Source organism: Pinus tabuliformis, chromosome 1_1 (genome assembly GCF_031772625.1).
Source record: "Pinus tabuliformis cultivar Carrire ecotype Pingquan chromosome 1_1, CPIR1, whole genome shotgun sequence".
Classification (NCBI taxonomy): domain Eukaryota; kingdom Viridiplantae; phylum Streptophyta; class Pinopsida; order Pinales; family Pinaceae; genus Pinus; species Pinus tabuliformis.
Genome location: NC_142297.1, coordinates 569,714,009 through 569,730,664, shown reverse-complemented (window position 1 = coordinate 569,730,664; position 16,656 = coordinate 569,714,009). Strand labels below are relative to the sequence as shown.

The window sequence follows — 16,656 nt, the reverse complement described above, 5'->3', positions numbered from 1 at the left end:
TGGAAACAGAGAATGTTGACCATTTTTGAGTATAGGTGTCTTGACCAGCTTGTTTTGGCCAAAGAGCTCCGTCCTGGTACAGCTGGTACCGATCAAGATAAGTTTGATGATCGAAATCGAGAGGCTGTTATGCTTCTCAAACTTTCTGTCACTGATGATCAGTTACCACAGATTCCTTCAGGCAAAACAACTGCTGAAATTTGGCAACATCTTAAGGAATTGCACGAGACATCCGACAAGAGCAGAGCTTTCTTTCTCAAGAATCCGCTGTTCTCCATCATGATGGACGAACATATGTCTTTACAGGAACATCTTAACAGGATTAAAGACATTCGAGATCAGCTCGAAGCCATTGGTCGGACCATGGAGGAAGAAGATATGGTAGTCATCACTCTGAAAAGTCTACCAAAATCTTATGAACACTTCATAGAAACACTCAACATTACCACCACAAATGTTGATCTGAAGTTTCCAGAGTTATGCACCAAACTCCTGCAGCAGGATCGTTGGAAATAGAAGTTTGGTAGTAGTGCTTCATCAGTGTCCTCGGAAAATGCTTTTACTGCCAAATATCAGTCCTCTCAGTCCTTTCAGCAGAAAGGTTCGTCTCAGCCTTTTGATCCGGCTAGGAAGAAAAGTGTGCAGTGTAATTACTGTCACAAGTTCGGCCACATGAAGAAAGATTGCCAACAGAGGATTGCTTCTGAACAAAAGAAACAGGGAGGGCCCCATCAGACAGCGAATGTTGCAGAACATTCCGAGCAGTCAGAATCTGCCTTTTACGCCTTTATGGCTAAAAGGTCTTCAGATCATGTCCCGTCTTCTGCCTGGTACATTGACTCTGGTGCATCACGCCATTTCTCTCACAGGCGTGACTGGTTTATTGACTTCTCACCTTTCAGTGATTCCGTGGTATTTGGCGGAGGTGAAAAGTACACAGTGGTTGGCAGAGGTACAGTTCAGATCCAGTCTGGTGGGCGCACACTCATCTTCTTGAATGTGTACTATGTTCCTGGTATGGAAATTAATCTGCTGTCTGTCAGCCAGATTATGAGGAACTCTCCTCAGCTTGATGTAATGTTCAGTGCGCACAAGTGCTCCATTATCGACAGGGAGACTAGTCTTACAGTTGTTGTTGGCCTAGAGGATCATGGTCTATACAGGCTTCTTGAAACTAGTGATTCTCCAGAAGTGGCTCTAGCAGCGCGTGTTTCTCCCATCAACACTCTGTGGCATCAGCTATATGGGCATCTAAACATGCAGTATCTCTCTCAGCTCTCTCGGGAGGGACTTGTGTCAGGGTTACCTGATATTCAGACTCAGCAGTTGGGCGTATGCGACGCTTGTCAAGCTGGCAAGCAACATCGGTCTTCATTCAAGGATGGAGAATCTTGGCGCGCATCTAAGGTACTCCAGTTAATTCATGTTGATATTTGTGGTCCTATGAATACATCTTCTATTATTGCTTGCAAATATTTTTTGCTTATTGTAGATGATTTCAGTAGAAAGATGTGGGTGTATTTTCTAAAATATAAATCTGATGCATTTAGTACCTTTCAGAAGTTTAAAGCCTTAGTTGAAAAAGAGTCTGGTTGTAATATCATGACTCTTAGGATAGATAACGGAGGGGAATTTTGTTCTTCTGCTTTTTCCAACTTCTGTGATGCTCATGGCATCAAACGCCAGTTAACTACACCCTACACTCCTTAGCAGAACAGTGTTGTCGAACGCCGCAACCGCACAGTTGTTGAAGTGGCTCGCTCCATGTTACAACACAGGAGTGTTCCGAACAAATTCTGGGCTGAAGCAGTATTTACTGTTGTCTATCTTCTTAACCGATCACCCACTCAGGCTGTTAAGGGGAAGACTCCCGAAGAGGTTTGGTCTGGCCGTAAGCCTAAGATAAGTCACCTCAAAGTATTTGGCTCAGTTGCATATGTTTGGATTCCAACTGCTAAGCGCTCTAAGTTGGATTCCAAAAGCCAAAAACTCATGATGACAGGGTACAGTGATCATCACAAGGCCTATAGGCTGATAGATATAGCCACTGGTCGTCTTAGCTTCAGTCGAGATGTAGTATTTGATGAAGACAAAGGATTCTTTCAGTTTTCTCCTTCTGAGCAGTGTTCTGAGGATTAGCCTCACAGTGTTCTTCTTCCGATAGGTCCACCTAATGGGAGGGATGATGCAACATCAGTGTTCGATAATACACTACCTGAGCTTCCTCCAAAAAATAACCCTCCTCTTGCTGCTCCTATTGTTCTTGAGCCTTCTCCACCTCCTCCTGATATTGGTTCCTCTACTCTTCGGCCTAAATGGTGGGCTAAAACCATTGGTGAGCTCCGGGATGATGAGCTCCTTGAAGGTAGAACTTCTAAACATAAGAGAAAACAGCAGTCTAAAGTAAATTTTGCTCTTATGGCTAACCTACACAGTATTTTTGAGCCTCAAACCTATTTAGAGGCTAAAAGTACATCTGAGTGGGAACAGGCTATGGAAGCTGAATTCCAGTCTTCAGAAGAATCACACGTGGACCCTTTCTGATCTTCTTGCAAGAAAAAAGCCCATCAGCTGCAAATGGGTATATAAAGTGAAATACAAAGCTGACGGAACCCTAGATAAGTATAAAGCTCGTCTTGTGGCTCGAGGGTTCTCACAGAAGGAAGGCATCGACTATGAGGAGACTTTTGCTCCTACAGCCAAGACGAGTACCATACTGCTTGTCCTTGCCCTAGCAGCTCAGTTCAATTGGAAAGTTCATCAGATGGATGTAAAGAGTGCTTTCCTAAATGGTGACTTACATGAAGAAGTCTACATGACGCAGCCTCCAGGATTCAAGGTTGTCGGTCAAGAACAGAAAGTGTGTAGATTAGCTAAAGCATTCTATGGATTGAAACAAGCTCCTCGGGCTTGGTACATGAAAATTGATCAGTACCTGATAGATCATGGCTTTCAGCGGAGCCCATATGATGCAAACCTGTATATCAAGCATACTGGTGATGATATTTTGTTTGTGGTTGTCTATGTGGATGACCTTATCATTATTGGTAGCTCTACACACTTGATCCATGGGATCAAACAAGACTTATGCAGCACCTTTGATATGACAGACTTGGGACTTCTTCATTACCGTCTGGGGGTTGAAGTCTAGCAGACTGAGAACAACATCTTTCTCTCTCAGTCCAAGTATGCCAAAAATCTTGTGGACAGGTTCAGAATGCAGGATTGCAAACCAGCCACGACTCCTATGGAACTAGGGCTCAAACTTTCAGCTCAGTCATCCTCCCCCCTTGTGGATGAAACTTTATTCAGGCAATTAGTGGGCAGCCTCATCTACCTTACTGCCACTAGACAACATCAGTTTTGCAGTGAGCTACATTTCCCGCTTCATGTCAGCTCCTAAGGCTGATCATTGGATAACAGCAAAGCGTGTGCTACGATATGTGCGTGGCACTCTTGATTATGGACTCCTCTACACTCGAAGTTTTGATCCTATACTTAGTGGTTACACAGATTCTGACTAGGCCGTTTCGGTTGATGACCGTAAATCTACAACGGGGTATGTGTTTAGTCTAAGATCCGGTGTTGTCACCTGGACTAGTAAGAAGCAACAGGCAGTGGCTCTCTCCTCAATAGAAGCAGAGTATCGAGGAGCAGTTAAGGCATCCTGTGAGGCAGTTTGGCTTAGACGTATGCTTGCGAATATGCATGTTTCCCAGACAGGTCCTACTCCCTTATTTTGTGATAATCAGGGAGTGCTCAAACTTGCCAAGAATCCAGTGTTTCATGAACGAACAAAGCATGTGGAAACCCATTGCCACTACATTCGTGAGCTTGTTGAAGACGGATCCGTTCAGTTGCGATATGTTCCCACAACGGAGCAGCCCGTAGACATCTTCACCAAGCCTCTTGGTCCTGATAAGTTTGTAAAATTCGGAGGGTCTATTGGTGTTGTATATAGATTGAGCATTAAGGGAGGGTATTAGAATAATACTATTTAGTGTTTAATGCTCATTCTTATTAGTTGTTGCTATTTTTATCTTTTTAGCAGTTTCTTAGATGAAACTAGTTGTTTCTATTTCCTAATAGAAACTTGATGTTTCTATTACTGTAAATATCTCTGTATTATTATTGAGCTTAAATTTTGCTCATCAATTCAATTCATTCATTAGAAATCCATATGCGTGTTTCGCATTGTTTTAGGCAGCATCTTATCTCAACCACGGGATATAAAACAACAGAAAACAATAATCAATATTCCACTGAGTTTCCGGGAAGGGGAAGCACAGGAGCAGGGATACACACAAGAGGGAACATCGGAGTCATAAAAATTATTAAAATTTTAAAATATAAAAATAAAAAGTAAAATCTCAACAATATGTCAATAACTAAATGGTAAATCATAATAATTACGAAAAGTACATCTAAATTGAAATTCATTATTTCGTATTAAACTATCATGAATTTTCATTTCTGCAATGTACATCTAAAAGTAAATTGAATCCATCATTTGACATTATGCAATGTTCCATCTAAATTCATCATTTGGAATTATGCAAGGTACAGGTACATCTAAATTAAATTCATCATTTGACGATTAAAATTATGCAATGTATATCGAACTGGTAGAACCATACAGGAACCAGTAAAAAATTGGACCAAAAAACAGTCAACCAAAAACACATAAAATATTCAAATTAACAAAAAAAAAATAAAAAAAATTCATGTGCATCCATATGAACCCAAACCATTTATACAAAAATAAATACAAGTTCTCATTTATATAGCATGTAAGGGTGCACATAAACAAAATAGCACCGAGTACAATCCATCTTTAAACCAAAAATACATCAACAAATAAGCTCCACATGGCCTCTAGCATCCCCAAAAAATCATGCTACAACAAATACCTACATATCATCGAAATCATTGCATATATTGGGACCTTCGTCATTATATCATCACCCTCCAAGCATTAAAATAAGAAAGAAAAAGGATAGCATGTCAAGTCAAGATTTTGTTTAAGCGATAGGTACTTTTTTTAGTTGGTTCATGATATAGGACTTCAACAACCAATGCCACTAGCATCAAGGTACATAGAGGGCTTGGTGCTCTTGATTAAAATATTAGTTCCATACCCTTGTACATGAAAAAGTCCAATGGACCATTGCAATCCCAAAAAAATCATGCTACAACAAATACCTATATGTCATCAAAATCATTGCATATATTTGGACCTTCGTCATCAATATCACCCTCTAAGCATTAAAATAAGATAGAAAAAGCATAGCATGTCAAGTCAAGATTTTGTTCAAGCGATGGGTACTATTTTTAGTTCATTCATGATAGATGACTTCAACAACCAATGTCACTAGCATCAAGGTACATAGAGAGCTTGGTGCTCTTGATTAAAATACTAGTTCCATACCCTTGTACATGAAAAAATCCAAGGACCATATTGCAATCCCCCCAATCCTGAAATCTTGGAAAACTGTTAACTCTGCTAGATTTTGAGAGAGATCTAAAATTCTACTTTCTCCATATGAAATCCAATCAGGTCAAAACCACTCTCAAACATCCTGAGTCATTTAATGGTAATGTTAAAAATTTAAGTAAAAGGATGAAAATGAAAGATAAAGGAGAATGTCACTTTTATTCTTAAACATTACCATGAATTGCATAGCATTAGTAGGGCACTATGGTCGAATATTGGGCTTCCCCTATCATAAATTATTGTCCTTTTTTTTTTTAATTACATTCAAAGGGGTCCTTAGACGCAATGTACAAACCGGCATCCCCCTATGTCCCCTTGTGTCCCCTCGCACCCCCTACAAGGGAAGCGTGTTCCCTCACTGGGGAAATGTTTCCCCCAGCGTTTCCCCCATTTCCCCAAAGGGGGAATGTGGGTAGACGTTTCCTAGGAGTTTCTCCTTCCCGGGCACATGGGGGAGCGAGGGGGCATACTCCCTAACCTGGGGAACACATCCCCATGGAACACATTGAAAATATAAAGCAAAAGATGTCTTTATCTATAATTACAATTGTTATCTCACCAATGTTCTCTGTTTACTATATACATATAAGACAATAATTTTATTGATCTACGTAATAAAAGTCTGGTTCTCGTTATAATTACATACCATGATTCTTTATCATCAATATTGTTAGACTGAACCCCTTGATAATAAGAATGCAAAGCAACATAGTAAACAGCCTCAGGAGTAGAACTCTGCAAGTAAAAAACCATATCCAACATACATGAAGGAATCTCAACTTCTTTCAGTTGGGAGGAAACCAGAAAAAAATAACAAAAATATAATACGAAAAGACGTCTTTATCTAAAACTTTCCTTACTTGAACTGAAGATCTTTCAGTCAAGAACAACCCAGTAAGAAAAATGGACTAAAAAAACTAACGACAATGACACATTTTACAGAATGCCGTGATCAATGATACTGCTTTCCTCTTTAGAAACAGGTTGACTGCTAGTAGAATCTGTTGATATTATTCAGTAATATATAGTTTCTTAGGAAAAATAATGATGCTCTCAGCTCTCCCCTGAGCTTCATGATAGTCACTTGGATGATTCCTGGTAAGTTACCTGATTCACTGTCTGTTGTACTTCAAGGCCTCGAAGCGGACAGCCAACTCATCATAATCTGGAAGCTTGGGATGGACATGTGAACTGTTACTTTTTGAGGAGCTAACTCTTGATGCGTTTGATTCTTCTGATGAAGAGTTGCTATATTTGGAGAATGGAATACCTGGAGGTGGCCTTGCTGGTGGTTGAATTGGTGGAGAAGATTGAGACTGAGGCTTGTAATGAGTCTTAGATACCAAATGTCGTGTTTGTGTACCGATCTCCTTATCACTTTCAGAGTTTGTGCCATCTGAATCATCAAAAACCTGAGAAAGTGTGTTTGAGTAAACTACTTCTGTCATTGCAGATGGTGATGGGTGTTTCTCATTAGTGTCCTGCCTGGTTGAATGACCACTATAACCACCAAAACAATGTTTCTCTGACCTTTTCACACCTCCATAATTCCGCATATCAGATGCACTGTAACTATCATAGTTGGCTTTACTTCCATTCTGCCATAAATCATCCTGTCCTGTAGTCCTCCTAGCTTGAATTTCATATTCATGACGATTGTCGAGGTCTGCTGCTCTACTCTGCCTGCTGATGTGTTCACTTGCACTCCTGTAAAAGTTTTTGTTCCTTGTATGACTTTCAACCTGGGTCCTCTCTGGGAGGTCATAGACACGAAAAGATTGGGCTTGGTGTAAACTAGGCTTCCTATTCATGCCGGAATAGTTCAAATTGATTTCCTCTTCATCACTTAAGCTTGAATCATCAGATGAGCTATTTGATTGCTGTGCAAGTTTATCCTGCTTTGCAAGGTGAGCAGCGGCCTGGGCAGCTGTAATTGCTCTTTTTGCAGAAGCAGCAGCTGCCTGGGCAGCTGAATCTATATCTTTGAAATACATATTGCACCCTCTACTGCTTTCCAAAGAAACATTCTCATTGAGCCTACCACATGATACTGCACTTTTACCTGTTTGGTTTCTCTTTAGACCATCGAAATCAAAGGAGTTAGGCCCTGAGAAATTATCTGTGCCACTCCTATAAGGATTATCTTTAGCTGAAGAAAGAGTGTGCATATGCCTGTTGTCAAAAGATTCTTGACACGAATCTACAGGTTGTACATTTGTTCTTCCTGTACTTGTGCTCATGTTACTTTGCTGGTAAATATTTCCAACAGATGATGTAGCTTCAGTTGCATATGGTGAAGAGACTCGTGGAGCCTGGGAAGGCATAGTATTGGAAGTGTGAGGTTCACGCTTGTGCCCAGAAACAGAATCTGAGCTATCCTTGTAGTTGTTCGAGCCTGCTGATACATGGGTGGCACTAGCAAACTTACTTGGTCCTCCCTACTCAAGCAGTGTCAAAAATAGAAATTAGTTTACCTAGGGCTGTTTCTCATTGCTCAATACATTGAGTTAAATTTTATCAGTAACATCAGAAATTTTATGCAGGATTCTTTTAATATAAACTAAATTTGAATAAAATAACTTCTCTAAGTACAAAAGGATCTACTTCAACAATTTCACAGGCAATGACCTTTAATTAGATCTATCTATAAACCTTCAAGATAATTTGCTTGAAATTATAGGGTCTGTGCAAAGCGGCATTAAGAATCTAGCAAATGATAGTCAACTCATCATCACATGCATGAAATGTTTCGGCCATGGCCTTACAAGCAGGTCTTCAGGAAGTTTCAACAGTTCTGCTTCTGATTCTGCTGGATTCCAGTCAATGTTGTATTCCTTTGCTATTTCTTTCATAAGCTTCAGCTTCACTTCTCCACTAGGTGTTCTTACAGATAACTTCTCGATAATCTGAAATGTTCAGAACAATATCGAAATTAAGTTCTTTCATGGATAATAATAACTGATTTTTTCTGAGATGTAGTAAACTACAATGACATGGATATATGATATTTTTGCAAATCATCATCTGGATTCTGAAGACCCAAATGAGACAACGCCAAACCAAGTCTAAGTGATTTTTTGACATTATAGCATGCATTAATTGTGCACATTTTGATCCACAGGCATTGTATTGGGCTAACGCGTCCATTGAAATTTTAAATTTAATTGATTAACCCACGGCTACTTCACCACCTCTTATCTACAGAGCAGAGTTATTTTCTCTATCCATGAATGCTACTTAAGTAAGAAACGTGGTGCTTGAATGCCAATAAAATTATGTCGTCAAACCAATGTCTGAAATCTTACTCAAAAAAATTGCTGAAAGAAGCTGCCACCAGCTTCAGCCAAATCATTCACAACATTAAACTTGGACTTACCGTTTTATTGACACCACAATTGGGGCGTAGTTCTGCTGCTGCTGCTACAAATTCTTTACCATACTTTGCTCCAAACAGCTTGCGAATATCTAGAAGTTCAGGAATGTCGGCACATCTTGAAGCTGCAAATATTAAACTTGAAAGAGCTTCCCGCAAATCAACAGGACATTGCCTATTTATGCATATGAGACAATACAAAACAAGATGAAGTCCAAAAAACATTGGGACTCTAGATATAATAGTAAGTTTGAAACATTGTATGGAAGAAAAAAGAACATAACAAATGCTCAACAAAACTCATTGTTTGTCGTGACATGGGCTAAACAACCAAAATGAACTGGACTAGTAATGAATTTCATACATGACAAAATACCATAAGTATATGTAATTATAGAATTTGAATGCAACTATAGATGGTTTACTTAGTTTCTGATGATTTAGACTCTCAAGAAAAGTGCTGGCATAGATCCATCTTAACTACATCTTTTAAGCACCCAAAGGGATAAAAGAAACCCAAATACAAACCTCTTGGTGTTTAAAAAATCTGGGGTTAAGATGGATCTATGCTCGTTTTTTCCATCATTTGTAACACATCTCTCCCACCCATACCCATGCTTTATGAGCACCTTGCCTCTGTCACAGCAAATATTGACTGTCACAGGATAACAGTGCTTCCATAGTTGCTCCAAAAAATGATCCGCAAGGTCTGTGCTTTGCCAAACTAGATAAAACTCCCTCAATCAATTACAGTGCATAACTTCAACGAATGACTTTATTGCTTCTGTTTTTGCAAGGGCATATGCGTAATCTGACCTTATTATCATTTGGATTAGACTTCACGGTTTCTATCTAAAAGAAGCAAGCTATGCTCGTACACTGAAGAACAGAAAATTGACTCTGAGGTAGCTTTCTCCGTTTTACCAATGTAATAAGAATTGTGAGATAGCAAGGTTCAGTTTTGTGTTCTTGTTGAACACTTTCAGAAACACACCTTTGGGATTCAATGATTTGCAGTCGTGCCACAATTGATTCACAAAAGAGTTCAATGATATCATATGCTGCCATGATATTTTGCTCTCTTAATATATGTTCAACCTGTAAACAACCACAAAGGGCAACAGAGAATAAATGTATAGAAATAAAGTATTACTTAAAATACAATATGAAAAGTTAGTTTATTACAGTAAGCATGCAATCATCCAAAGTATACCTGATAAATGTAAATTCGACATACAGATGCAAGGGGCATGTCTGGATAATTAGGTGCAAAGATTAAAATTAAAGGGAAGTATCGTTATTCAGTTCAAGGGCCGTTTAGATTGTAAAGTGGCAATATATCAAAAATAAAAGCACCCCACTGCCTATATTTTGATCAAAGTTGATTTCAAACTCTATTGCCAATGTCCAATGTGCAGTATGCTCTTCTGTTGACAGAAAAAACCCTTCTTCCACCAAATTTCTGGGACAGGGAAGCACAGAAGTAGGGAGACACACAAGGGTGATGGGTGGGAGCAGCCCCATATTTTGGGGAAATTTAGGAGGGTCCCTTTATCTAATATTATAAAAATAAAATTCATCATTGTGCAATCCAGTGGAAATATAATCCTGCCAATCCTGAAACTGTTAAGTCTGCTGAATTCTGAATAAGATATGAAATTCTACTTCTCCATATGAAATTCAAAGAGGTTGGAACCCCTCTCAAACATCCTAAAACAATTAATGGTACCATTAATTGCCAATGTCACAGACTCCTCAAAGCTGTGTCCCCCATCTGTGTTCCATCTTTATGAGTTGTTGGACAAAAAATCTTGGGGAGGGGGGGGGGGGGGGGCCTTTGCAGGCATCCCCCTTTTAGGTGATGGGGTGTGCCCAGACATCCCCTTCTGAGGAAAAGTATCCCTACACCAGGGAAACATTTCCCCATGTGTTTCCCTGGAATCGTTTCCCCAGGTATCTCATTCTGTCCCTCAAGCGTGGGAAACATGGTGTATGCCCCCAACCTTGGGGGACACATCCCTGTGGAACACTGGAAAAACTTATGCAAATTTCCCCCCTTTCAGGTAAAATACCTTTCTTTAAAGAGTACAATACAGCCTTTAAACAACTAGTTTAAGGATTTAAATATAATCCCCTGCTAAGAAAGTGAGGCATATCAGATTAAATTTAAAGGGAAGTATCTTTCTTCAGTGTCAAGGGCATAATAGAAATATAATATTGAGTGTCAAGGTAAAATACCTTCTTTAAAAAGTACGTCACAGCCTTTAAACAACTAGTTTAGGGCTTCAAATGTACTACTCCCGCACTAGGCAAGTGAGGCATTTCAGATTAAATTTGAAGGGATGTATATGGTGTTTAGATTGTAACATGTCAATAGAAAAATAATAAAAGTGCCTCACTTCCTAACTCTATGGCCAATGCACATGATGCTCTTCTTTTGACAGGAAAAAACTTCTGCAGCCTTTAAACAGCTAGCTTACGGCTTCAAATATGATCCCTCACTAGGCAAGTGAGGCATTTCTATAGTACATTTTAACCAGGTATGGGACAGTGATGTAAGTTTATTTCAAATTTCATCACTCCTTAAATCTTCTAATTAACATACTTTCTTAACAAATACATTATTAAGTTTTATTAAAGTACATTGAACATTCAAACCTTGTCCATGCCCGGCAAGCTCTTGCTGGAGGTACAATGCCCCAGCTATACCGTAAGACAGCTTTTGATTCTTGTTTCTTACATTGCTAGATTACTTTTGAACAAATTTTAATCAGCTTTGGTCACTTTAAAAGTTAGTTGATCATCTTCCAAACAAAAGGCACCAATAAAAAATCCCTAGAGCAAAATGAAATGCATTTCAGGGTGAACATGAACATATCATTTCAGGATGGCCACAAGAATTTGAACCTACATATCAAGGTTCTGTTCCACCTTGGCCACTTGTTCACACCCAGCTTTGCCTGTGCAAATGGAGGGTTAAGATCCAGATTCCATCATGCAGTGGAACTCTCATCCTCCTCCCACCTTCTGTCTGACAGACCACCTCAATCATTGCATACAACTGGACCAATGTCAGGTGTTGTCACTATGATGCAATCCATGTCTCTTGAATAATACATTGATTTGATTCAACTACGTTTTGTTGTTGGTTCTCAGTATCTCTTGGTTGGATATTAGTCGGATAGTATTGCAATGATTTGGTTGGCATCGATGCACTTATTTTGATTTTTTATTCACTTAAGGCAGATATTCTCTTTGTTTCATTCATTTTCACTCACTGTAACAATTGTCTCAGGAATCTGATCTCAACCACTTGATTTCTGTTAAAAATTTACCCATGCTCTTGACTGCTTTCGGGCATTTCAAGGGTGACTTTTTGTGTGTTGATCAGTTAGATTATTTATGCAGATATATTAGTTTCATTACAGCACACAACCCATAGGGACACCTCTTGTAGACTGGAAAAGCACCAATCCGAATGGAAAGGCATCTAGCAATGACAGAGCTAGATTGCCTATGATTATTAGGCACATCTGCTAGTGCAGATCTGTGTAATAACACCACTCCATCCCACTTCGTCTCGAAGGGGATTGTGCCATGCATTGCCATAATGACCCCTACCACTAACTTTTCTCATGGCTACCCCAAGGTACCAAAAGCCCATAGGAATGGAACCGTAGTCTATGGTGTGAAACTCCGTATTCCTCACATTCCTCACATTTACCCATGCTTTCGGGCATTTCAAGGGTGACTTTTTGTGTGTTGATCAGTTAGATTATTTATGCAGATATATTAGTTTCATTACAGCACACAACCCATAGGGACACCTCTTGTAGACTGGAAAAGCACCAATCCGAATGGAAAGGCATCTAGCAATGACAGAGCTAGATTGCCTATGATTATTAGGCACATCTGCTAGTGCAGATCTGTGTAATAACACCACTCCATCCCACTTCGTCTCGAAGGGGATTGTGCCATGCATTGCCATAATGACCCCTACCACTAACTTTTCTCATGGCTACCCCAAGGTACCAAAAGCCCATAGAAATGGAACCGTAGTCTATGCTGTGAAACTCCGTATTCCTCACATTTAGTTCCAAGATCATTGGACTTCAAACAAACATTACTTTAGCAGAACCTTATTGGAATATCTTAGTCAACAATTGCAGTTTGTTAGAGAGTACCTCAATAACAGGTTCCAACTTCTCCACTTTGGAAAGTTTACAAGTTTACAATTTCTTGAAGGTCACATTGGCATCTTTCTCTCTTCCCGTCTCGCCTGCTAGAGTTCTAGCTACATTTCCATTCTGTGCTCCTGATAGTATAACTCCCACTTCAGCTTGTGAAGTTGGGACATCCAAACAACCAAAGCTACTCCAAAACACCAAAGTTGGATATAATTGTACTGAAATGCGACAAGCAAGAGCAATGATTACAGTGAATATAGTATTCCATTCACTATTGCAAGCTTTTTTCATCACTTGATCCAATGCAAACAGAATATGATTATTGCTCTTACTCAAGTTGTCAAGGTTCATGGGTGTGGGTGTAGGTGCTTACACAAGGATATTCGTTGTTAAAATTCGGATTTGTCAAGTTGCAGGAATGTGGCATATATATGTGTGTGTGTGTACTAGCATAGGCCAAGGGATTAGTTCAACCAGTTGTAGCCAATGTTATTGAGCATTTGGTAAGTTCCATGCCAATAGTTGCCCAGTTCAAATCCTTTGGGTTAGATGCACTAGTCTATGCTGATGGTTTTGCTAGGGATGCCATCCACAAATGCGGGGAAGCATCCCTTGGGTTTCCCTGCAAAAGCTTCTCTATATGTATCTAGTTTTGTGCCAACAAGTGCCCAGTTTGAATCACCCTTAGGTTTAGGTGCTCTAGTCTATGTCAATGGGGTTTACTACGTATGCCTCATGAGGTTTTATTTGGAATATCTATATGAATATACCCCTTGGTTACGTAGCTAGTCTATGATGATGGGTTTACTAGGGATGCCATCCATGGATGTGGGGAAGGATTCCTTGGGTTTCCATATGAGTTTTTTTGGAATATATGTGTGTGTGTTGTTCAGGCTCACTATTCATGAATCATACCCTACATACAATCAATGAAACTCTGCAAGTGGTAAAAAAGTCACATGAATTAGCTTGGACCTATAGTTGTCAACCACCAAAATCAGAGATATATCAATTATATCAGCAAAGAATGTAAAACTAGCATGAATACTTCATTCTCTTTATTCTCTTTAGGCCATGAACAAAGAGCTACAGAAATAACTCCTTTTTGTTGAGGACAAGGTAGACACTCCCATTGGAACACTATGGCACAGATCATACCATTTGAATGCTATGACCAGACTCCAGAGGGTCACAAAGCTGGCTTCGTAATCGCTGGATTTCACCTAACTTAGAAAACCTTGTGAAATTCAAGAAAATAAAGAGCATATTCCTGTTCATCTGCCCAGTTTAGTTTTGTTGGACAATATTTATTAGTTTTCCAAATTTCATAAAACCTATGTTGTTACACTGCAGAATCGTCCTGCGAGGGGTTATGCTACAGTAATCAGAAATGTGACATAGGGAGATAAAACACTCGGTCCCTAAAATTTCCAGGATATGATTGCTGATAACATACTTATCTATCAACAATAGCTATTTTCTGGCACAACACCACTAATTGAAATGGCCAAAGTCAAATACTTTGCGCATTCTAAACACCGGTAATGAGAGACAATAAGGACTTGGCTTCATGCTTGTTCTGTCAATGGATCAGTTGCCTGCTTGAGATCTGCTTGATATACCATGCAAGGAAAAAATTGTGTACTGCAGGGATCTACCCCAATGGTGTTTCCTCTAAGCCTAAGGCCCTCATCCTTCAGTAGGGGTACCCATCAACAAAGGACAACCCTACTTCCCCTGCTCCCGAATCCAGAGCTTCTCTCCCCAAGAATGAAGGGCAGTTTTCTTGTGGAAAAATATGAAACCACAGTAGTTGGTCCCATCTACCAATTCTTTCTTACTAATTCAAACTATCAAAATAAGCACCATTTGCAGTGATAAATTTGGTCAGACAAACCATAATATGTTTTCTCTTTTTTGTTTTCGCTGGCAAAGCTCAGGAATCAAACATAATTTCATCATTCATGTTAATTAGGCATCCACATTCTCACTGTGGTGACAGATCAGCAGTAGTCTGTCTCATCTACAAATTCTATTCTAGCTAATTCAGACTATCAAACTAAGCACCATTTGCAGATTATGAATGCAGCCTAACCCCTACTTAAGTAAGATCTACAGGATTGGCAAGAAGTACTTGGCCTCTAAACTCAATATTTTGATCTTCTAGGCTACTTAACCTACTACAGTCCACAGTTTTGTATTTTTCCTTTTAAAAAACAAACAAGAGAGGATAGATGAACCAACAAACCCGGATCCTCGCACTTGGGTCCTGACCAGATTGGAGAAGAAGAGCCAGCTCCCTCTTCATAGTCTGCAGCTGCATATCTCTCTTGTTCCTGAGCAGCTTTATGCGTGACATTGCGAGCCTCAACGAGGTCTTGCTGTTCATACAGACAAACAGATAGTGCATTCTGAGTGTTAGGTAAAACAACATAGTACAAATATTGATTCTGAATTATAACTCTGCAACACATTCTTTCAAGAAGACTACTAGTAGCCCGAATCCCCATTAGAAGAATTTGGACCAGTTTTCAGACTGTTACGCTAAAAGTCCAGTACACATATTTCCATTCGAAGATTTTGGGTCAGTTTTCACAGACTCTATGCTAAATGTCGAGTACCCAAATTCCCCTCAGAGGATTTTGGGCTATTTTTCAGACTTTACGCTAAATGCCCATCGGAACAATGTGGGCCGGTTTTCACAGATTGTTATACCAAAAGCCTAGAACCCGTATTCCCATTAGAAGAGCATGGGCCAGTTTTCGCTGATTATTATGCTAAATGTCTAGTACCCACATTACCAATAGAAGAATTTGGGCCAGTTTTCACGCACTGTTATGCTAAAGTCTAGTACCCAAAACCCCATTAGAAGTATTCGCGCCAGTTTTCACCCATTGTAGTACCTAGATGAACATTAGAAGAATTTGGGCCATTTTTCACAAATTGTCATGCTAACTGTGTGATCTGATATTTGCCTGGTTTGAACTACAATGTGTGTGAAGCAAGTTTTAGTTAATGGGCTGAAGTCTGATCTTCTATATCCTCTAACAGTCGTTGTGAAGTGAGGCTTACCATTTTGAAGATTTGAAACTTTTCCCGAACACGGCGCCTCCCTTGCAAGTGAACATGGCGGCTCCCTTGCATGGGCGCTTCCCTGCTACTCAAATGAAAACCCCAACCGCAGATCTGTATTAAATCCCATCTATTTTCAGGGAATATGTTTCATATAAGTGATAGGCATCGAATGTAACACACAGGATTTGAAAAGTGCGATTCCAACGGTTATTTTGGACTCGACCAGCTATCACTGCGGGTATTTTGGACTTTTTTCGAGAGAATGACCCCACAGAGATGTCAAACCCGAGTGGGTTTCCAAGGTATCCCAAGCTGGTTAGTAACGGGGAGGCATCGAGGTAAATTTTGAAGAATTTAAAACTGAAATTAATCATAAATTAGGCTTTGGATACCTTTACAGACACAAAGGAAAAATAAATCAGATGTGTTTTAAGGTTGAATGATGTAAAGTGTGAAGGATTCCATGGCAATGTGTTCGATTTTAAATATTCAATATTTTAATGATTTCCAGATAGAAAAATTTTTGA

At 39.5% G+C, this 16,656-nt stretch overlaps 1 protein-coding gene across 1 annotated transcript; it reads right to left on the bottom strand.

Annotated features, from left to right (window-relative positions):
• Window positions 1-6,074: 6,074 nt before the first annotated feature.
• On the bottom strand, window positions 6,075-16,438 carry LOC149214451 (uncharacterized). Its single transcript, XM_089392308.1, has 6 exons — window positions 16,127-16,438; window positions 15,303-15,435; window positions 9,862-9,965; window positions 8,871-9,042; window positions 8,260-8,400; window positions 6,075-7,932 (listed from the first exon to the last, which is right to left on the bottom strand). Exons 1-6 carry the CDS (start codon window positions 16,180-16,182, stop codon window positions 6,607-6,609), a joined length of 1,932 nt encoding a protein of 643 aa, XP_089248434.1. The 5' UTR covers window positions 16,183-16,438; the 3' UTR covers window positions 6,075-6,606.
• Window positions 16,439-16,656: the final 218 nt, after the last annotated feature.